This window comes from Sceloporus occidentalis, unplaced genomic scaffold (assembly GCF_023333645.1).
Source record: "Sceloporus occidentalis isolate IW3139 unplaced genomic scaffold, rSceOcc1.0.p SCAF_16, whole genome shotgun sequence".
Classification (NCBI taxonomy): Eukaryota; Metazoa; Chordata; class Lepidosauria; order Squamata; family Phrynosomatidae; genus Sceloporus; species Sceloporus occidentalis.
In genome coordinates this window covers 3,424,437-3,447,225 of record NW_028316996.1, presented here as the reverse complement: position 1 = coordinate 3,447,225, position 22,789 = coordinate 3,424,437, and the positions used below count along the sequence as shown (strand labels likewise).

At 39.9% G+C, this 22,789-nt stretch overlaps 1 protein-coding gene across 12 annotated transcripts in view; it reads left to right on the top strand.

Annotated features, from left to right (window-relative positions):
* LOC149302947 (casein kinase I) overlaps nt 1-22,789 on the top strand; it is a 36,795-nt gene that overhangs the window by 5,708 nt on the left and 8,298 nt on the right. For 5 of the 12 annotated variants that reach the window (XM_089481904.1, XM_089481902.1, XM_089481895.1 and 2 more), the window contains exons 2-9: nt 954-994; nt 3,972-4,041; nt 12,050-12,198; nt 14,245-14,479; nt 16,609-16,694; nt 17,376-17,460; nt 19,285-19,430; nt 19,761-19,856. In XM_089481904.1, coding sequence (XP_089338030.1) covers nt 954-994; nt 3,972-4,041; nt 12,050-12,198; nt 14,245-14,479; nt 16,609-16,694; nt 17,376-17,460; nt 19,285-19,430; nt 19,761-19,856 — 908 coding nt within the window. Of the gene's footprint in view, nt 1-150; nt 179-452; nt 460-919; nt 995-3,971; nt 4,042-12,049; nt 12,199-14,244; nt 14,480-16,608; nt 16,695-17,375; nt 17,461-19,281; nt 19,431-19,760; nt 19,857-22,789 lie in introns of all 12 variants that reach the window. The other 7 variants (XM_089481903.1, XM_089481900.1, XM_089481894.1 and 4 more) reach the window with 3 other exon arrangements.

Genomic DNA, 22,789 nt, shown 5'->3' with positions numbered 1-22,789 from the left:
CCCTGAGAGAGTGGCTACTTTTAACTTATCACCATCACATTAACTTGAAGCAATTGAACACTTCTTATTTATTGTGCTTTTTAGTAAAATGAAGTCCCTTGGAGAACCTTTTTTTTTTTTTTCCCTTGAGCTTAAAATACGGTAATGTAGATCAGCGTTGACAAAAGCCTGGTTTTTGGTCATTTTGAGTCATGCAATATTCTGCTTAACTTTTGCTGCCCAAACACCACACCAAGCTGATGGCTGAGTTTACGGCAATGCTAATGAAGTTTGTTCCTCCGTAGGCTACTATTTGTCAGTGTGTCCAACCGGGTGACTAAGACCAAGCCGTTCTATTAATTACCACAGGCAGTATGATAAACGTGGGCTTTGATGACAGATAAGAACCACTTGGCCTATTTTTCCTGATGTAAAGACCTAATCGGCCCCTGGGTCTTGTGTAAGATAAGTAGTCGGGGTGTTTGGTAGATCGGATTCCGATAATAGAGCTGGCACACGTACAATGATTAATACGGTATGCAGCTGGCTGAATATTTACATTATGCCAAAACCAGAAAAATGTTTTCACAATCATTGTACTTTTTTTATCTAATACTAGCAAAAGAAATACAGAAATTGTATTAAATTGTACTTAATTTAAGGTTTTATCTTATCCATGCTATAAGTCATCCATACTGAGGGGAATGTTGGACAAGTCACTCTCTATAAATTGCTTTGTACGCAGAAGTGAACCCAGAATGGCCATTGATTCATTTTTCGAACGGTTAATTAAATGGAATTAAATGTTTCTTTTAAGGTAAAAGTTTCCTTCCAGTGAAAGACATTAGTTGGGCCTCATTAATGTTGTATGTGGACTTTGCATTCTGGCACACTGCGCACCTCTTTCTCAATGCTTTGCTTTGAACCAGCTCTGGCAAAGGTCTTACATTCTTGTTTTTGTTCTTCTTTTCAAGGGAAAAATCTGTACACAAATGAATATGTGGCAATTAAACTGGTAAGTTTACTTTTTTTCTTTTTTTCTTTTTCTCATTCGATTTGTCCAAAAGTGTCTCTTTACAAGTCCTTGCTTGTGTTTTATGCTGGAAAGTGCACTGAGTATGTTAAGTTCTCAACACACAAGGCAACTGGGTATGGTATGGGATAGATATGTTCTGTACATTACTGGGGCCGATTGACAAATTGTAAACTAGCAAAGCAACAATTTTTAAAAACTAATGATGGATGGTGAGGGTGCCAGGCCAGGGCCAACGTGGCTATTACTGCTGGAAAGCATTCACATGTTTAATATTCCTAAAATGATGCCCCTTTTATGTGGAAGCTCATTTTTTTATCTATTAATATGTTTGCACCACAGTTTTCATCTGAACTGATCCGATCAAAATGTCACGTGGATAACGGTTAATACGTTTAATACCAATGCGCCCCTTAGTGCTACTTGGGGTGTTTTTATAAATTCTATTACACCCCCCCCCCCCCCATTTTTCTTAAAATACATAAATTGTGTGCCATGCTTGTGTACATGTTAAATAAATGTAATCCTGTTTGAAAACAAAGAACCCTTTTCTGTAGTTACTTGTTGGAAACATTTCAGCGGGGCTGCTTAATTTGTTCCCTCTGCACTGCTCTGGCTGCCTGCCAAACTCTGACATCACAGACGGGTGCTTGCGTTACAGTCTGCCGGTGTAAGGGGGGGCTGGGAGTGGTTGTAGGAGGTCAGGCTGCTGCCATGTAATACGCGGAGGGCTTTGAGGCACTCTAGGAGGAACAGCGCCTTTAACATATTGTGTGAATTGGCCCCTTCTAATACTCGGAGTGTATTCCTCCCCATGACTGGCTTGTGGCATCTCTCCAAATGTCACCTGAGTGGGTAGATTGCGCAATCTGATTTGCATGACTTTCTATGCCTCTGTGTCTTTTGCGTAGAAGTTCTGTTTGATGTTGTGCAGCCCACACAGGATTGGGGAAACATGCCTCCTTCATGCCTCCTTCATGCCTCCTTCATGCCTCCTACATGCCTCCTTCATGCCTCCTACATGCCTCCTTCATGCCTCCTACATGCCTCCTACATGCCTCCTTCATGCCTGATGCTAAAAGCATGAGGTCCCGTAATGTTTATCGTTTAATTCCCTCTTGGCAAAGCGTGATGAGGGGCTAGGAGCTGTCGCTTTGGAAACACCTTCATTTGGCTTCAATCAACATCAGGGAGGAAGTAAATCTTTAGAACTTTAATAGCCAGAAACAAGTAGTCCTTCTGTGTTCTCGTGTTGAGGCAGTAACCCTTTACTTTCGCCGGCTCCCCAATTATATATATTTACAAAAGTGTGGCTAACTTACAAATGTTCTTGTTTTTGGGGGGGGGGGGGGGGGGGGAGTGTCCATTAAAATAACACCAGAAACACAGTGTAGAGATTGTTAGTGTTGTAAATGACTATTGTAGCTGGAAACGGCTGCTTTTTAATGGAATTTCTTCCTAGGCGTACAGCGGCCCCTAATCACTCCCATCACTCCTGTGTTCCAATGGCACGGTGTTTCCACAAGAGCCGGATTGCGCAGAACACAGTGTTTTATTGTCCAGTAATTTATAATCTACTGTATGTTCTGCGCTTGGACAAAAAGTTTTGGTGTATTTTTGTTATTTTCCCTGTAACAATATTTTAAATGACCAAAAGGGACACTTTGTTTCAGGGAATGTGGCTCGAGAGGTTTTATTGTGTCTTATTAATAGTTATTTGTAACAGAATATGTTTAAAAGAAGCTGAACACATTATAAGTAGACAATTTCATTTATAAACTCATTTTCTGTACACGTGGAAGTGGCTTTTAGGGCTGTAGGATGCTGCGGTGCTTTCGTACCCTGGCAGATAAGAAACTCAAGGGAGGAAAAAGGGACAGCGGGATCTTAAAAAGGTAGGGAGGTATGATGTAAGAGCGGGAGTGATGTCACGTTTCCTGTAGCATTCCCTGTAAAACCCCCTAGTGCTGTTAGTTTAATAGGGATAAAATGTGTGTTTCCATTTATTCCAGGGTTCACCTGCTAGAAATAATGTCACTTTCTGTCACCAGTTGTGGAATATGACAGCGCCACATAAAACAAATAATAATATGCGGACAGTTCACTGTCCATGACGGCTGCGCTAAAGAAGAATACACGTTAAAGTACTCTGAGTCATTGGGGGATGGTGGCCGGGGCAAATGCATATGGAGGGATTCTGCACGTTCCCCTAATCCATTTGCAAGGGAGGCACTGCAAAAAATAAGGGGTCCTCTCCGCCATCGTATGCATTAAAGTGCCCATGATAGCTGGAATGTGTCTAACGGTTCTTGTTCCCTCAGTGAAGATGCCGATCAGCTCATGCTCTCTGTAATTGTTCATTTTTATAATTGTAAGATTGCTCTCTCTGGCTGTGTTTTTTTCTACTTTTGACATATATGGTTTCTACAAAATTGTTGTTGTAAGCGAGTACGGTTTCAAACATAATATTTCCATCACATTAATGAAAGGGTCCTCCGTACGATCCCCGCAATTAGTGCTAAGTCTGCGCTGTGTATTGAAGACACATGGGTTAGAAACCCAGTCATCATGGTTCTTATTATATCATGGAGCCACGTCTCCGCTTCCTCACAAAACAAAAAGACAGCAATTGAGCGCAGGATCGTACATTGTTTTTACCGTACCTCATGCGTGTTAATCATGTGTCGGTTTCTACTGTAATAGCTAGTGAATGCATGACGGGTTACATCGGTATGGTGGTAAATTACAACATGGCGCCCATTAAAATCTATGCTATTACGTCATCCTATAATACGTTACTACCCCAGGATCGAAGTCTGTAATGGATAAGACACACACACACACACACCATTTAACTATAGTTAATATAAGGAAACTCCTGGTATGTAACCTTGCTGTGGTTTCAACGTCACTCAGCACACCGATTCCACGTTATAATGTTTTACTTATTCCATTTCAGGAACCCATGAAATCCAGAGCACCACAACTACATTTGGAATACAGGTTCTACAAGCAGTTGGGATCTGGAGGTACTTTTTTGATTAAATCTTATTTGTCCCTGCAGGTTTCCTTTCTGGTAAAATCGTTTGTCCGCCCCTGACGTTTATTGTACATCTCTTAGTATGAGCATCACTTTGTCGCTGTGCATCCAGAGGTGTGATTTATTTTTTTACAATGGACTATGGATTCCAGATAAAGAGTTAAGTTTTCTAAATTTGAGTCTAGGCTTTGCTCGGTTTATGATGGTAGATCCTAGTACTGGACGTAAGACCTGGCAGTAATTCAATGCAAATTGATGCTTTACTTATGTGGCACATTGCAAAGCGTTACAAATGTCTGTGTTAAGTGTTACGGCAAATTCTATGGGTTACTTAGTATTCTAAAACAAGGTATAAAAAGAATAACCGTATGAAACAATTCAGCTGCTTATAACTCCAGGTAATCGTTAAACACAAGTTTTATAATGTACTGTCTATACTTAAGGAAATGTAAGGTACGCTTCTCCGGGGTGGGAGTTGGGGCTATGCAAAGTTAGGTCTCATCACTTAAGGATATATAGCAAGTTATATGGGGCCTCCTTAATTGGTGAGAAGAGATTTCTTAACTTAATACTTAGCGGGTATACGTTTTACAGTCTAGTTTTTTGGAAGCTAATTATTATTATTATTATTATTATCTTTTATTTATATAGCGCCAACAGTTTACGCAGCGCTTAATACAATACATAAATTCAAGGGATATGACAAGACAAGAATTGACAGACTAAGACAAACCGATACATTTGGTGGAGAGAGCCCTGCTCGCAAGCTTACAATCTAGAGGGAAAATGGGGTGATAAACATAAGGCATAGAGAAAGGGTGAGAGGTATTGTGGGGGTTGTATCGATGACATGGAAGTTCTAGCAGCGCGGCTTCTCTGAAGAAGTGGGTTTTTAGATGTTTCTTGAATGTCGGGAGGGAGGGTGAATTCTGAAGGTTCCTTGGGAGCAGATTCCAGAGATATGGGATGAGAATGGGATTTACATTTTTCATTAGTACTTCAAATAGTTTGTTTGAAAGTAATATTTCTGACTGCTGTAAGAGATTTCAGATCATCCCATCGCCTCCATTCTGTCTGGATTTTTTTACGCATGCACAGCTTGTGATGCATAGAATTGACATACAATTGTCGGCACGTATGGTAGGGTCATGAAGCTGCCTCCTAAATCCATGCATGGACAGTCATTCATAACGTATATTTCGCCACTAGTGCTCAACTGAAGACTAGCTCATGGAGGGGAGAGGGGCCAAGCTTCTTGGCAAACTATGTTCAAGTAGAATCATGCTGCAGATGCTTCCGTATTTCATTAAAGGCATTGCATGGCTGTTAATTAAAGTTGTCCTGTGTAGGGAAGGGGACGTTTTAAATGTTTACTTAAGGAAACTTCAACTTTAGAGCTTGTAGCGCATGACTATGAAAATGTGTTGGGTTGGTGAATGTGGGGCACTGTGAGCCAGCAAGCCTATCTTACGCATGTGGCTTTTTATTTTTTCCCTTTACCACTGACTAGACACAAGCTTAAATAATTATAGTTAACCTAATGATTTCAAATTAGACGATCTGACGTTTCACATAACGTGGAGAACATGTTGCAACTTACCATCACGTGAGCTGTATATAGCGTGTAGTTTTTATTTAGTAAAGGTAGTGTATCATTTTTGTTTTATACACAAAAATATGTGGTGAATATTCTCAAATAGACCACCTCCTGCACGTTCTTTAGCTAGGGGACAGGGAAGGGCACAATTCCCCTATGCGTTTCCAAATGGCCCACATAGCCATCATACTCATTAATGTTTATATAATGGCTTTAAAGAGACACAGACTGCTGCCTGTCTTCTTTTCTTTTCTTAGGATTGGTTAGTTTTCTTATAAGATGGCTGCCTCTATGTGTCGATCACTCAGTGAGTGGGTCTGGTCAGTCAGGAGTGCCAGGGGTCAGGATTGAAAGCTTGCTTACATGAACTACCAGGGCTTTTTCCCCCTTGTAGCTGGGGTTGGCAATGGACCTAGTGGTGTCTTATCCATGGTATGAAGAGGGAAGTCTGTTGGGAAGGCTATGGTGCTGATGACAAACTAAAGGGGCTTTTTGAAGCCCTTCTTGTTTCCCAGGGTGCATGAACGTTGGCAGGGCTCAGTCAATAAATTATTTTTCTTAAGAGCAAACATTCTGCAGTCCTGTACAATATAAATATGGGGTGGTTAAATACCCCGTCCGTGATTTTACCAGGTAAATCACTGTCCATCTCAAAGCTGCCGCAATGATTTTGTAACTAAATGCATCGTGAGAAACATTATTCTTAGTACGGTTCAAAGGTGTTAAATGCAGCAGAGTAGGTGAAACGGCATCTTTAAGCAATTAGTGCATTCACTATAGCCAACACTTAATTGTCTAAATTCAGTCACTGATTAATCCTTAAATTTTATTGGTTTTGCCCAAAGTTCTGTTCTATAACTTAATTTAGTGTATGTGAACTTCAAAGTTACTAGGTCATACCCGAATGCTTTATGAAACCTAATATCCTCAAGTGAGACGGTGCTTAGAAAAGTTGTCCCTGGATGAAGCACTTGTCATGTCGAGCTGAAGTATTTCAGATCAGTTCTCTTGAGTTTTATGTGGTTACACTTAGTTGGCACTGTTTGTAAAATATGTTTATCAGCAAATGTTCTTGAACAGACTTCAAGATTTGTGCAAAATACAAGCCGTGCCAACTAACCGCAACTACATAAAACTTAAGAGCTGATCTGACATACTAATCCTCAACATGACAAGTGCTTCTTCTAGGGATGACTTGTGGATAAAAAGGGGGGGCTATTAACAGGCAGTTCCTTTTTAATGATTGTGTTCGCAAACATTATTCAAGTGCTTTTAGTACGTAGTGAACCTTTTCACTACGGGAGAAAGTGTGCGCCAGGGGTAAATCAACAGCTATGGGCTGAATGCTAACTACATGGTAAACAGGCGGGAGGCGGTGGCAGCTCTTCCTCATTCCTAAGGCAACAAGTCATGCGAAAGCATCATGGGGCCAGATGATTCCTACTTACCTAAGACCCTACCCAACCCTACTTTGTATCTAGACATGTGAAAAGCTTTGTGAAACCAACTTTGGCATTTCAAAACTCCTAGTGGGTTTCCAAAGAAAAGAATTATGAAACACTGTCTCTGATGAGTTGTCTGTAGCCACAGTCAACCTACAGACATTCGTCCCTGGGTATAGTCGATAAACTCTAGGACATTATAGACCAGAAACTTCAGTGGTTGCCGCTCATCATATGTCTAACATGTTAAATGTCCCATGTGCATGTTTCCCAGCATTGCTGACTTCTGCAATATAAGCTACTGCATAGGAGAGAGTTGATTAGCATTTCATTATGAGGGTAACATCTGTTGGTGGACATGGTAGTAGGCTGGCTGCTTAGTTCTTTGGGTTATAAATAGAGCAGAATGACTGGCATGCATATTTTCATCTGGGCGGTGTAACACATTTCTCTTCTTGGAAATATCAAGCATTTGGTTTTGCAAAGCTCTGGCAGTTCTTTGACACTTTACATGGTGCCGGAAAGAAATGGTATTAATGTAATCTATCTTATGCCAAGATGGTTTTTGTTTTGTTTTTTATTTTTGTTCTCTTTTCAACTTGAGGTTTTAAACATTTTATCCTTTAGTATTTGTATTGAGGAACACATTTCACATAAGCCGGGCCTTCTAATTGCACGTAAAATTGAAAGACGTCCTTGACACAATGAGGAGTTTACATGTTCCCAGTATGCAGTAGGCCCAGGGGTGCAGCCGGACGGCAAACACAGCAGTAAAAAAACAGGCACTTTTGTATCCATGATTATAAAAATATGTTGACTTGGAGGAAAGTGATTACTAGAGGTTCACTGCCGATAAATGGCCATCTGTGTGTTACCCAAGGCTGGTTAGGGGTTTAGTCTGGCAACCACAATTGATTGGTGTGGTAGTGAGGAACAATAAGGTTTTGGGTAGAGAGGCTGCACTTTCCTTTGTTCGTTATAGTAATGGGTATTAAAGTGAATTTTTATCTATTACCAAAACTGCTGGTCGAGGCAGAATGTCGCAGTCTACGGTCATTCTATAACTGTAAATTCCTATCAAGAAGATTTTTCGGTGAGATTTTTTTTTTTTGCTCGATGAGACTTTTAACATTGATCTCCATAGGGCTTGAGCCAGCCAAGTATCTCGATTAATTCCAGCAGTAACTTGGTAACTGTCCGATCTTCATTTACTAGTTAGCAATGTGAGCGAGGCCCTCAAAAATAACACCTTTTTTATGTTTGAAAGTAATGCAAAGTTCACTTCTTAGTTGTGTGATCGGGATAAAAAACTTAATTGACTGATGCAATAATCTCAAAAACAGAGAGACCGATTGAATGTTTGTAAATGTGATTGTTTGGGCGGTTATTTAAGAACACATGCTGCATTCCTAGTGGTTTAGTGCAGTTAGCGCTTGAATGATCAAAAGTGTTTTTAAGTTGTTAAACTTATTCTTCTTCGTAAAGCTTAGAACTGTGACGTTATGAGTGTAGTTTGAGTTTTATGACCCTTCTTATTAATTGTTACAGTCTCGGCAATTATAAAGTAAATGTGACTCCTGAGGGGGAGTTTGTAGAGCAAGTTGTGACTTTTTAAGGGCCAACTTTTTATTTATTTATTTTTAATTTTTGCACCCATTTTTTATTTATGAATTGTTGGTGAACATGCAGTGTTTAGACGTGTAGTACTGCCAAGGGCATGAGTGAGCTTAAAGGAATGGCTTTTTTAATAGGTCAAATGTAGCAGATTGAGACACAAAATTGGACAAGCTTAAGTGTGTTTAGATAGCTGGCTCTTGTACCAGCTCTGCTGTTTTGATTGTTTTGATTCTGAAGCTACCGTTTGTCCGAGTTTTAGACCTAAAACTGGATATGTATATTTAGTATGCCTTATAGTCCCATAAGTCTAGTGCACCGACCACACAAAAGGTTAGACGATGTTGTGAGATTTAAGCCTTAATATATTGCTACCAGATCAGGTAAAGTCTGGTCCTCAGCTGGAATATTAAGATCAAATATTAGGTTTGAAAAAGTTAAGAAATGGAGCAGGTATAAAATCATGGCGTACTTGCCAGCCCCTAAGGGCTGGAGTTTGGTCTCAGGATATGGTGGAACGTAGTAACTTAATATGTATATATGTTTGTGGGTTATGTCTAAAAAGTCATAGTGATGCAAGGTTAAGAAGTGATCTTATCTCTAAAGCAACCAGTGAAATGTTCCTCCTCATTGGACCATGCCATAAATTAATATAATCAGACTGCATTTCAAATTTTACAGCAGATCACCAGTAATGGGTAATAATCAGAGTATTAGTAGAGGTGGGCAAGGCGGCTGGTTGCTCAGCACAGATCTGGCCAAGCTCATCACGGAAAGTTACCGGAAATACTCGCAAATCCACACACGGATAATATCTTTTACAAAGTGCTCTCAATTGGCAAGCCATTTACTCCAATATTTCACATGCATTATGTTTAGTATATCAGCTGAAAAAATGTATTTTACACTTGGAATAACAAACGAGGATTAACAAATCTAAGCAGATTTGACAGCTGCCGGAACCAGCTGTACCATAGGCTCAGTGCTTTATTGCACCGAGCTGCTGCTTCACGGCCTCCTACGGGGAGAATCGCAGCATACGTCTGTGTTTAGCAGCAACGGGAAGTCACACAACGGCACTCGAAACGGCAGCGCTTATCAGCGAGTGTTCTATCTCCTTTATGGAGTGTTGTTATAGTCCCTGGGCATTTCTTGTTAGGCTTTTGTAAGTAAAATCTGGGCTATTGTGGCTACACAGAGGAAAAATAAACTTTTAGGATATTTGTAGCGCAAACATAGTAGCAGTACACAGAAGTCGATTGGTTCTCTAATTGTTAGTGCCGTCAGGTACCAGGTTGGCTTGAGATTTGTGGGTACCTGTAGCAACAAGCAATCTCTGGTGCTTGGACCTTCAGAAGAAGAATGAGGAATATCACTTCGATACAGGATTGTATTTATATAGATTGTCTCAGTAAGTTATGGGTTACATAGTAGTCCCTCTTACACTAGGCTATAAAGGAAATAACTAAATTCCTAAAGAGAATCACCAGCTATACTAGGTAAGGAAAGTAGTTGGACTAGGAGAGCTGGGACGGGCTCAATTGTGATACCAGGCTGGGTTTATCTGGAGGGAAAAGACCAAGATGCCAGCAAACACGGCAGTGGCTCCACCACACACGGTGACTTTAGACTGTGGAGAGCCGATGCAGCCTGGTTTGTATTTCTTTTGGTTGCTCCTCAACTGACTCATTTTTTGTTCAGCTGTAATTTGCTAAGAAGCTATAATTCGGTGCGTTCACCACATAATCAGTCTCCCCTTCGAAGCATGTGAATTCACACAGGATAATGCCCCTAATATCTTTAGAATGCAAATGCATTTGTGTGTGTGTGTGTGTATATATGTGTGTGTGTGTGTATATATAGATATAGATATCTAGATATAGATATAAATAGCAGGCACACGATTAACAATGATCACCTTTTATTGTCTTTATATATAACATACAGATGGTAAGCCACATTTAATGAAGTCACTGAGGCCGATTACTGCACAGTAATAGATATTAGATCTCTAGTATTCTTCTATACTCTGAGATATGTATCTAGGTTGCAGTGGGATCGGCTGTTACATTAGTAGCTTATGGGATATAATTCAGTGCGTTTCACTTGGCGTGTGGTGTCACCATTGGGTCACCAGCAATAACTGCTAAATATTTGTTTGTGACACAAATGGAGTTTGGCTACATTTAGATCGATTTATCTTAAAGTGTTATCTCCCCAACACTTGCACTTTGAGTACTTCCATATGCGTTCTTCCAAAATGACAATAAGTTCTGCCCTCTTCCTCCGTGGTCGATTGTTCCTTTAAGCAGTCAATTAGTGACGGGAAAGTGTCCATTTAAATCAATGGTGGCACTTTCCATGCATGCCCACAAGTGTTTGAACCGACCCCTGGAGCTGACTGGAAAAGAGTATATCACTGGGAGCGAGATGTATTCAGCCAAACGCATGTCCTGCACAGTATTTAGTAGGGCTGAAACAACTAATCAATAAAATCGATAATGATAATGAAAATCGTCAACGATTTTCATTATCGATTAATCGAATCGATTTTTATCGATTATAAAAAGAGGTTTTTTTCAGAGCAAATGCTCTGAAAAACTCCTCTCCTAGAATCCAGATACCCCCCCAACGCTGCAGGGGACCTGGATTCCCCTCACTGTCGGCCGGTCTCTCACTTCCGTCTCTCTCCCCCCTCTGACTCCTCCCCCCTCCCATACACCGCTCTGCCTCTCTCCCGACTCCGTTACTGACAGGCACTTTCACTGCAGCTTCATAGAAGCCTCGGCGTAAGTGAAGGACAGTAACGGAGGCTCTCTGTCAGCCGGTGAGGGTCTGCATCGCACAGACAGCCTCCGTTACTCACCTTCACTTACGCTGAGGCTTCTATGCAGTGAAAGTGCCTGTCGGTAACGGAGCCGGGTAGAGAGGCAGAGCGGTGTATGGGAGGGGGAGGAGTCAGAGGGGTGTATATTGGTGTGTATACCAATGTATGTGTAAATATTTCTATTATGTATAACACTGATGGAACCTTTGTCAATGTTTAAGCTTTATGGACTGTCGATTACCCTTCCAGGCATTAGAATAAATATAACGCATCAGAGATGCAATATAACCAACTACATGCTAAACTAATAGGTGTTTCAAGAAAAACCTTCCCCAGCGAAAAGTAAATACTTCTGAGGTTTTTAACCCCGAATTACATACTGTTCCAGTTGCAAGGAATACCATTCCCCTGGAAGCAAAGCTCCCATCACAAAATACATACAGATAAGCAAATATATGTTTGTCTCTTTGGTAGAACTTCCACAGTGAGAGACTAACAGCGTATTTTTCCCTCCTAGATGGAGTACCTCAGGTTTACTATTTTGGTCCTTGCGGTAAATATAATGCCATGGTGTTGGAACTACTAGGACCAAGCCTGGAAGACTTATTTGACTTGTGTGACAGAACATTTTCCCTCAAAACAGTTCTTATGATAGCCATACAACTGGTGAGTACCCTTTCTTTCTTTACTACGTCATTAAACTGTTACAAAGGGATACGTGTGGATCGGCTGGAGAGCCATGTCCTGGAGAGGTGACCCAGGCTGAGGAGCAATGTATAAAGTATACGGTTCTTTAATGAATGGACATAACTTTGCTTCTCATCTGTTCTTGAATTTCTGTGGATAGTGACATCATGTGCTGCTTTTTGAGACCTTTGAGCCTATTTCACTTTTCAAGACAGGTTCTTTTTAATTAAAGTTTAGATTCAACATGGTTGGCAGTGATCATTTCTGGGTGGGTCTAGTGAATGAACCCAATTATCTATTACATGGTTAATTGTTTGATATGGTAATTAAAGGGGCAATTACCTTTCCACATGGGGCCATGTAGGGTTGGATACTCTGTTTTACTTCTATACATGAAATGAACATTTAAAAGCTTTGTCTTAAAATTAGCTTGGTATTTTAACAAATAAGAAAAAATAGCAGAACTCTGGAAGCGGGGAAATACTTCCACAGCACTATATTTTGAGTTCCGAGCCATGCTTTTAATTCTCTGATCTGATGCCTGTTAATTTCTGCTACGTTAATCCTGTTCTTTAGTTGGGTTTTATTTGTTCTAGAAATATTAGATTGTGGAGTGGTTAGATCATGGCAAGAAAAGTAGTTATATGTGCTGGTCTAGCTGCTTACTGCCGCATAACTTAGCTTTTGCAGAGGTCTGTTATTAAAGGGCCGCTCCATTGACCCATGCAGCCTTAATGGAAGAATGCATGTTATTACTTTGTAAGTACTTTAGTTTGCATTCTTCGACCCGTCCCGTCTTGCCCTCGACCCGCCCCGTCTTGCCCTGCCCTCTGTAGCCCAAATCTGTATATTGGTGGCCCTATCTGTATGCTGATAAGAGAGAGAGGATTAACCCCAAACCCAGCCAAAACGTACTCTGAATCCCCCTGGTGTATACAAATATATATTTTTTTTTGCACCATAAAAAAGCTGCACCCCTAGATCCATCGCTTACATTACATTTTGTTTAGGAGCAAACCTTTTTTTGCATTTTCTCTAGAACATATTTTAAGAGGAACACGGCGGATCTTGCCATCTGCTCTTGTTCATCAACTTGCCAATAAAATATTTCACCGAGTCTAGAACAACGTCTAATATCGCTAGCTCATATAATATTCTACGCATAGTGCCTATGTTCGCATTTTGTACAGCAGGGATGCCCTGAAAGCATTACTGTCCGCTGTGATGCGTTTTGCCAATGTAGGCAACCTAATTTGACGCGGAGCTGACGCCGGAAATGATCTAGGGACAGGTTAATGGCAGAAAGACCCCGTTTAGACGCTGCTTTCCTGCACCAGTATGTCTCGTATGCTGAGAAGGCGCTCTGTGACATGTCATCCTCCTCACATACAGCGAGTGTGACGTGTTTTACTATGTAAGCAAATGGGAACATATGGCTGTGCATTGACGCCATTAACACGCGTGTGTAATTCTTTGCAGTATTAGGGTATCGCCATTGTATTACTCAAGAGGTAAAGGATTTAGCTGCGTCTACTGCTTGTCATCATCACGATATGCAGAATATATGGCTCCTTAGCGTAATGTACAGATCCAGCAGATTTATATATGTAATAAAAATGATTGCTTTACGGTCTCACAAGCACTTATAGAGGTTACAGCACAAAAGTTCTTAACGCATTCAAATTAGTCTTATTTTCATCTCCATTTATTCCTTCTGTCGGCGCTTCCCCTCCTTTGCCCAACTTTGTGAAGTCTTCAGATTCTTTTTGATGTGAACTCTCTCTAAGTAGTTAGTATTCCAACACACTTCTTGTCTTGCACATTTTTAACTACATATATTTTGCTCACTTGATTGAAAATACGCCTTACTCTCCAAAAAGATTTCTCAGTCCACTTTGCAGTCACTATGTTCATACTGAATATGTGCGTTCATTTGACTTCGTTAGTAGCCATTACGTTTTGATGACTGTATATGTATGTATTATACTCTAATGTGTGTTTACCCCCTTTTTTTATTTTGCACAGATATCTCGGATGGAATACGTTCACTCGAAGAACTTGATATATAGAGACGTAAAACCAGAGAACTTCTTGATAGGTCGCCCAGGAAACAAGAACCAGCAAATAATTCATATAATAGATTTTGGATTGGCGAAAGAATACATAGATCCAGAAACCAAGAAGCACATACCCTACAGAGAACACAAGAGCCTTACAGGAACAGCTAGATACATGAGTATAAATACACATTTAGGAAAAGGTACGTATCGCCAGAGAGCTTTGGGTTCTCATTGTCTAATGAGCCAAACGTATGTTTTGTGTCTATATTAAATCCCATTGTCTGTGTAGGTTAATTAAAAAATGTTTCATTAAGTTTCATGCAACTTTGTGGAAAGTACCCCCTTAGTTCAGCCACTTCTACCCTTTCCTCTCACCTTAAAGGGGAAGTCAAATGGAAGAAGACTCTCTCCTTTTAGCGTATAATGCAGTGCTGTATACTGTAATGTAATTTAGCACCACCAAATGCCTTGCTTATTCTTTGTCCCAATAAGCATCCTTTATCTGCAGACTTGGAGGCTGCCGTTATCAGTCAGGGTCATTTAGGGTGACCTTCCTGAGGAACCGTGGGGAAAGTTTCAGATGTATTGAGATGATTGTTAAATCCTCTACGTGGGCTGTGGGTGCTTTGCGGATGTCTGTTAACTCTGGCATGTTTTATAAGTGTGGATCCCAGAGCGACATGCTACTGGTGGCACGGCACAGACTGTCGTCTGTCTCTATTAAAAATGCTTTGTGAGTTCCTCGGATGACCCTTTTCATAAATTCAGCGCTGAACTGTACAAAGTGTTTTTTGCCATATTATTTCTCCTAATGTTTCCCATTAATCAGCTTTCTGCTGCCATCTACTGCCGACAAGTGGCAGCACATACCTAACCGAGTTGTAATGCAGCCATTTGAACAATGTATTTTTCTTTTTTTTGTAAATCAAAGGTTTATTGTTTTTTTTCGGTTGTAACATAACAAGGGCTAAGAGGGGGAAAAAAGGGGGGGGGCAGGGAAGAACAGAAAGAAAAAAGGGGAAACAAAGAAGGGGGGGGGGGACAGCCAAAAGTCACAGAAGCATAACGAATCCCTGGCGCAGCAGGGTAATCACAAGGTCACGTCAGCCAACAGTAAAACGGCACCACATCACTGCAGAGACTTACGTCCAACACCCAGGGCCATCAGGTCGGTAAGATAGGAGTAGGGGGGTTCAGCATGTATTGGGACCAGTAAAACCACGTCTGCCTATGCCTCTCACCCAGCCGATCAGAGCTGGCCACCAACTCCTCCAAAGCCCGAATGCTCTCCACCCTCAACACCCAGTCTCTAAACGATGGGGGGGTAACAGTACCCCAATCCAAGGGGATCAAGGCCTTAGCCACATCCAGCAAATGTCTGTCGAACAATGTATTTTTCATTTGATTTCTGCATTGGTGCTCGTTGTGTGTGTGTGTGTGTGTATATACATAGACATTTACATACACACATAGTAAGCATGAACACATGTATGATGATTGAGGCTTTAGCATTAACTAGGGAATGTAGAATGTATTTCTTCATTTTCAGACTCCCATTCATAGACATTGCTTTTTTTTTTTGCACAGTATGCTATTGTGTCTTCGCCCACTAAAGAACTTTAAGTATTTGGAGAACAATAGAACTGTTATCTTCCAGGGCGATGGTTTATTGTTTTCAAGAACTTGACGGTGTACTTTTGAGTTTTAAAATACAGTTGTAGAAAGTTGTTTATTTATGATAACTGTATTTTTAGGAAAAAAATTTCTGTAAAAATTATGACGAAATACCCTGCAGCGATATTCATTTTCTGTCTCCAGTCACATCTGTATATCTGCCGCATTATTACAGCTTCACTTTTTTACAACCTCATAGGACAATATTAATAAGATTAAAAATAGAAGTCCTACCCCCTGGAATTTACCAGAATATTCCTTTGTTTCTCGATCAGTATCATGTTTTGGACATATTTAAATTAAAGATAAAGGGATTCTTAACCGTACGAAAGTGGAGATAGATGGATATAGGAAGCTGTCTTAATATGTCTGCAGTTACTGTAGTATATCTACAGATTTCTAAGCAATGCGGAAGACCGAGAACCAGCGATGCAAACCATTTACAGATTCAAGAAGAAAAGATTGGCATAACTGCCCCTTTAATATCGCTGTGTGGCATACGCCGAGCATACGCAGTCATCTTCTAGAATTCCAACGCCTTCCGTTTTAATTTGTCCCAACAGGTGGACAAATATGTAAAAAAAAAAGCATATTTATTTTTAGCATTAAAAATGGGAAATCTGAAGTGTTTAATTTTTATTTTGTTTTGTTTTAGAGCAAAGTAGAAGAGACGATTTAGAAGCATTAGGACATATGTTCATGTATTTTCTACGAGGCAGTCTGCCGTGGCAAGGTTTAAAGGTAAAGTATGTTCATTTATACAGCAGCAGATAAACCGTGTAATATGGTATCTTTGCGCGTGAATATTTGGGTCCCGCTTCCCTGTAATTGTATTGCACTGAAATACAACAACCTTTTACCAGTTAGAACGTGTCGCTTCCCATTAATTCCCCGGGACTTGGAGCTCCGGCGTCATTAGTGTGCCTCATTAACGCAAAACCGCAACACCAACAAGACACTGTATCTGCAGGTTTCAGTACAGGGGTTTTTGACGGTTCCTAGTTTGGGTGTAAAAGCATTAAATTCCACTTCAGAAACGAAGTCTTATGCTCCCCTGATATGCCTAATATCGATAGGGGGTAGAAGGCATTTGCTCTGGAAAAAAACCCCTCTTTTTGTAATCGATAAAAATCGATTCGACTAATCGATAATGAAAGTCGTCAACGATTTTCATTATCTATTATCGATTTTATCGATTAGTTGTTGCAGCCCTAAAACCAAGCCTTCAAAAAACAAAAAGCTTAATGTAATGGTCTGTCTTGTTTCTATATTATCTACAAATCATCTTTTTTATATATTAATTATGTGTATGTGTGTTAGTAGTGTTATTGGCCGGGTTCATTGTGCTTCTTTATACTGACGACATGAGTATAAAGAAATCCAGCACCTCTTTGTGTAAACCTTTCCACTCTGCTTTTCTAGGCTGATACATTAAAAGAAAGGTATCAGAAAATCGGAGACACCAAGAGAGCAACGCCGATTGAAATACTTTGCGAAAACTTCCCAGGTAAAAAGCGCCTATTGTTGGTTTTTGTTCTCGAGAGGAAAGGGAAATGAATGTTCCACGCAGAATAGCCTCACATGAGTGAGCAATCATGTTTGAAGAACCATTACAGGCTTATTGAAATGTTTTATTTTATTTCTTCTCGAGCTATCGTATCCATCTATATGGAAATGTAGGTTTCATGGGGAGCTTTGGCCTATTTCATTCTGATTTGTGACTCTTCTCAATCTACGCGAACAGAGCTAGACTGTTGTATACAGTAAATTACTGGCGATATAACATTTCATAATAACACAACTTTTTCCCCCTTATTTTATTACGGTCTCTTTTACCCAAATCGAGTACCCTTCGAATAAAATTGCCATCGCGTATTTCATTATGTCTTGTGTGTTATTTGGTTTTGGAGAGACGGCTGTGGTTTTCTTCGCCTTTTGAGCCAATCAGACAGAATGAAATTCTCCTCTATGGTTGTGGGCATCTTGGTATTTCCTTTTTACAAACCATCAGCTTTGTTAGCATTGAAGACTCTCAGACTTTTGGTTTTTGCCTAATAACACATTGTGTCCACAATACCAAAAACAGTCTGCGCTTCTCACCCTAATAAAGTTGGCAACAAATATATAAACATAATATAAATGAGAGGTTGTGGTTATATGAATTGGCCAAAGCATAATTAAGCTCACCCGCCACGTCAAGGCACACTCTCAATAGGGTGAGAACCTACTCTCACCTCCTACATAGTGGGCACACAAAGCAGTTTATACTGCTACCAAAACCTTATTAATGTGTTTCATTTCGCTATTTGTGTCCACAATGTCTGCACTCAGCTTAACGGTGTCAAGATTTAAATATGCCCAGGTGCTGCACACGCGATCAAAGGGTTCATAAGAAAATGAAGGGAGCGCACACAGGCCTTTCTTATACCTCAAAGATCAGTTTCATCCAGGGTACAAAAAAACTGTGATAACACGTCGCACAAACTCTAAACGTCAATTTTTTTGTTTGTTTCCAGGATTAAACTGAACCGTATAGCGTGTGTGTGTGTATTGAACCTTACATTTTGTATATTCCTTCTTTTAAAAGTAATCTTTTAGCCTCTGTTTTGTTTCTTCATCTGTGCCCATAGTACCCTGAGTGTGATCTGGGGCACAGATTTCTCTTTGTAGTAGATCATCGGACCTCATACCCGAGCTGATACCATTGATATGAAACATTTCTGAGAAACGCCACTCCAGGGTTGTCTTACCGTAGACTCGATCCTTCCCTTGTGGATTATATATATGTGTGTGTGTGTGTGTATATATGTATATATATATATATATATAATATATATATATATATATATATATATATATATATATATATATATATATATATATATAACATCCAAAAATAGTTACCGGCACTCCAGGGACTTCTTTAAAAAATCACTAGAGAAACTTCAGTTTTCTAATAATGAAGTCCCTGGAGTGCCGGTAACTATTTTTGGATGTTTTATGATTTGCTGTTGCAGCTACTTGGCACCAGGCTAAAAAAGTGGTGATTGGTGTGCAATTGTGCAAATTTTGTATATATAATGTTACATTGGTATAAATGAGTGAAGTGACCCATTGGCCATTTCTATTACATCTTCCTATCCAGCAGTTCCTTGATTCCTTCTAATGTTTTGTCTGCCAGCTTGAATGAAGTAGTGTTAATGAAAGGGTTAGTAGTTGGGACACATGCTGCCTCTTCTTGTGGTGGCTGAAGATTGTGCTTTGTGATATATAACTTTAAGCCCTGTAAAGGTGACATGATCACGGAAAAGCTCCATTTCTGTTACAGAAGAGGTGGCTACGTACCTTCGCTATGTCAGAAGACTAGACTTTTTCGAGAAGCCAGACTATGACTACTTACGGAAACTTTTCACAGACTTGTTTGATCGAAAGGGATACATGTTTGACTACGAATATGACTGGATTGGAAAACAACTGGTAAGCAGAGTAGATCAATGAAGTGCTTTAAAAAAACACACTTGTGCGGAACGTTCCAGAACACCAGATTTAAGATCATGATGTTGTTGGCTTAGAATTGAGCCATTTAGGGCTTCAATCAGTTTAAAAAAGGCGTTGAAATTCTTAAGTCTGGTCTTTAAAGTACTTAAACGGGAGAGTCCATGACCGGTATTAAATACAAGGAGCCCGTTTGCAAGATCCAAGTTACAGAGTGTATCTAGTAATGAAATCTTTTTTGCATTCAGCGCAGCGGTTCAGTGCTTCTCTGCCTTGTTGGTATAAATGTGTTTTCCAATTTTATTCTCTTAGCCTACTCCTGTTGGCTCCATTCATGCTGATCCAGCTCTTTCATCAAACAGAGACGCACATCAACATAAGGATAAGATGCAACAAGCCAAAAACCAGGTAAACGAGCAGCATTTTACCCAGCGGTTATTCTTGTGATCTCAGCCTTTCCCCCAACGTTTCCCTTCATGTTTCTCCGCAACCTTAATTGGCAATTAACAATTAGCGGTGCAATAATAAAATAACACCCTAGATCAGGTGCTAAATAAGTGTTTATTACCAGTCTTATCACTGCTAACATGTTACACCCTGTGGTTTTTTTTATGTAACTTTAAATTATTTAGTGTTGCAGATTCAGTCTTATATCGTGTGGAAACAACCTACTACCCAGCCTATTCACCTTTATAAAGGCAAAGTGTGTCTAAGTTCATAATGGTATTTCATGACTGATGTTGTCGGAGAATGCATGAAACTTTTTCATTTGTTTAATATTTTATCAAGTTTGGGGTCATCTGGTGGCTTTCCAAGTCTCTTCTAGCTCTTAATGCATAGTTAATGCATTCTCTTGAGTGCTCGAGGTATGACACAAAATGTAAAAAATGTTAAACTCATACTTGCATTCTAGGTTCCTAGAAATAATGGAAAGGAGGAGAAAAAGATTTAGGTAAAAAAAGGCACAATCTGTAGCAGTTCAGCAATAGCTCAATACTATTTCAACCAATGCATTAGACCAACCGAAATCCAACCGTATCATGAGACTGGTCCAGTGCATACTGTGTGAGAACACAATTTCTCTAGATCAGTTGGTATTACCTTTTAATTTTAAGGTTTTGTTTCATATTTATTTCAGCTCGTTTTACCTCCCATTTTCTGCCCTACTGACAAATATTGTAGGATCATGCTGTAAATGTATAAACCAAGAAATAAACCTTGGCAAATCTCCGCAATGACCAGTATATAACAAGTAGAAAGGACCTTCCTGGGGAAAGGTTTATCACTTGTATGGGTCTAGTTTTCAACCACAGTAAAAAGTGGCTGTGAATTTAACCATTCAGCATTAATGGGTAATGTCTTCTCGAGCAGGAACAAGCAAGAAGACCTCATTTCCATCAAAGCCATCAGTGATGTAAGGTCCCTTTATGTTGCATTATAAAGGCGATGACTGGTCATTTTGCTCCAGGCGTTTAACATACAAACATCTCTCTATTTTATATGTGGAATAGTTCGATTATATTTTTGCAGTTAAGTGGGCAGTGTGCATCTTTATTATGGTTCCTTCAGATGTTATGCCGTTACATGCATAGATCAATAATAATGGATTCACAGATTACCCAGGTGGAGGCTGCAGTAAGGGAAAATAAAACCTAAATATTGATTATCTTCTTCAGCTGGACCTCATTCAGATTAATTTGCTTTATTAATGTACATGAGAATATAGCCTTATTTTTGCAAATACAATGTGATGCGTTCATGATGACTTCAGACTTTAGTAGGAGGTAACACCAGGGTGTCTTTCCGGAGCATCCTAGTACCACTTGTGTTTGGGGAGGAATTTTGTCATATGTGGTGTTTCTGCAGATTTGCCTTTTATTTTACTATTTTTTTTTCCCCTTTACTTTTATATAAAGATGTGACCTTCACCAGCCTTAACCCTCTTGTGCACCTGAAGGCTTTATAGTGCATGATCAGAAAAATGATAATACCTAACACCCGGCCAAAGTCTGGTCCAGATGCAGTACATCGGGTGTTTTTTTTTTTCAATTGAGCGCATACTAGACAAGTTGTACAAATCTCATCGCACGTATATAAAAGCTTGATGTTTCGTATTTACATACCTGATGGCTAAAATATGCTATAAAAAGAAATACATATACTTTAAGAAGAAGCTGCTGCAACAAAGTTGCATACGTCCCATAATTTCAAGTGGCCAAGGAAGGAAAGTTGTTTAGTGGGGCAGGGATATCAGTGTGGCTAGGGAGCATGACTCTACCAAGAAACTTTGACTTTAGATAGTTAATAATGTAAGGCTAGGTTTCCACTTGGGTTTTTGTCCTGCGTTTTTTTTCTTGATGAAAAACGCCAAGAAAACTGCCACTGCGTTTTGGCGTTTTTTCTGGAGTTTTTTCTGGCGTTTTAGCCTTTCTGTGGAAATTGCTTTTTTTGACCTTAGGCAGTTTTTCCAGCCTTTACAAGTTAGAAGTTTCACCCAGCTAAAAGGGATTAGGATAAATGGCAAGTATCTGCCCCCTGATGTCATTTACTTGGTAGAGTTCTACTTAAACGCCCCGGCGGACCCTTTTGTCTCTTTTCTGTGGTTTGTAAGGCCTGCTTTATTCCGAATGTCTGCTCCTCTAGGAAGATTGGCCCCAAATGATGGTGCAAATTGTTTGCTGTTGCTTTTGGCACGCAGGATCCAGTTGATGTGTCGCGTATGTTTGTTTGTAATGGCATGTTTGTTCCAAATGGTGTAGAATTCAATATAAACTTTGTTTTGTGTGAAACTGTTTGTTTCCAGCCTATTTCTCGTAGGACACACAGATACTGGGTCCATCCTCTGCATTGTAACTGTGGAAAAAACGCCATAAAAAACGCCAAGGCAATAAACCCACATGGCTTTTTCATGGCGTTTTTTCTCTCCCATAGACTTCTATTGGAGAAAAACGCCAAGATTTCCTTGCAAAAAATGCCAGAGTGTCAACATGCTGCGATTTTGAAAAACTGCCACAGAGCCCAAAAAAGCAGAAAAACGCCAAAGAGGACTGAAAAAACGCCAAACAAAAAAACGCCAAGTGGATATGGCATTCTGCGATTTCCTATTGAAGAACAGCTAACATCTGGCCGCAGCGTTTTTTCACTAAAAAAACGCCAGGTGGCGCTATTGGCGTTTTTATGGGCGTTTTTAGCTAAAAAAAACCAAGTGGAAACCTAGCCTTACAGTGTAAGGCATTTAGGAGAATAATTATACACCTTAGTGGCACAGTTTAATTTCTTAAAGGTTGTAGAACACTGTGAAACCCTCATGCCCACCAAACATTTAGAGATAATAGAAAAGA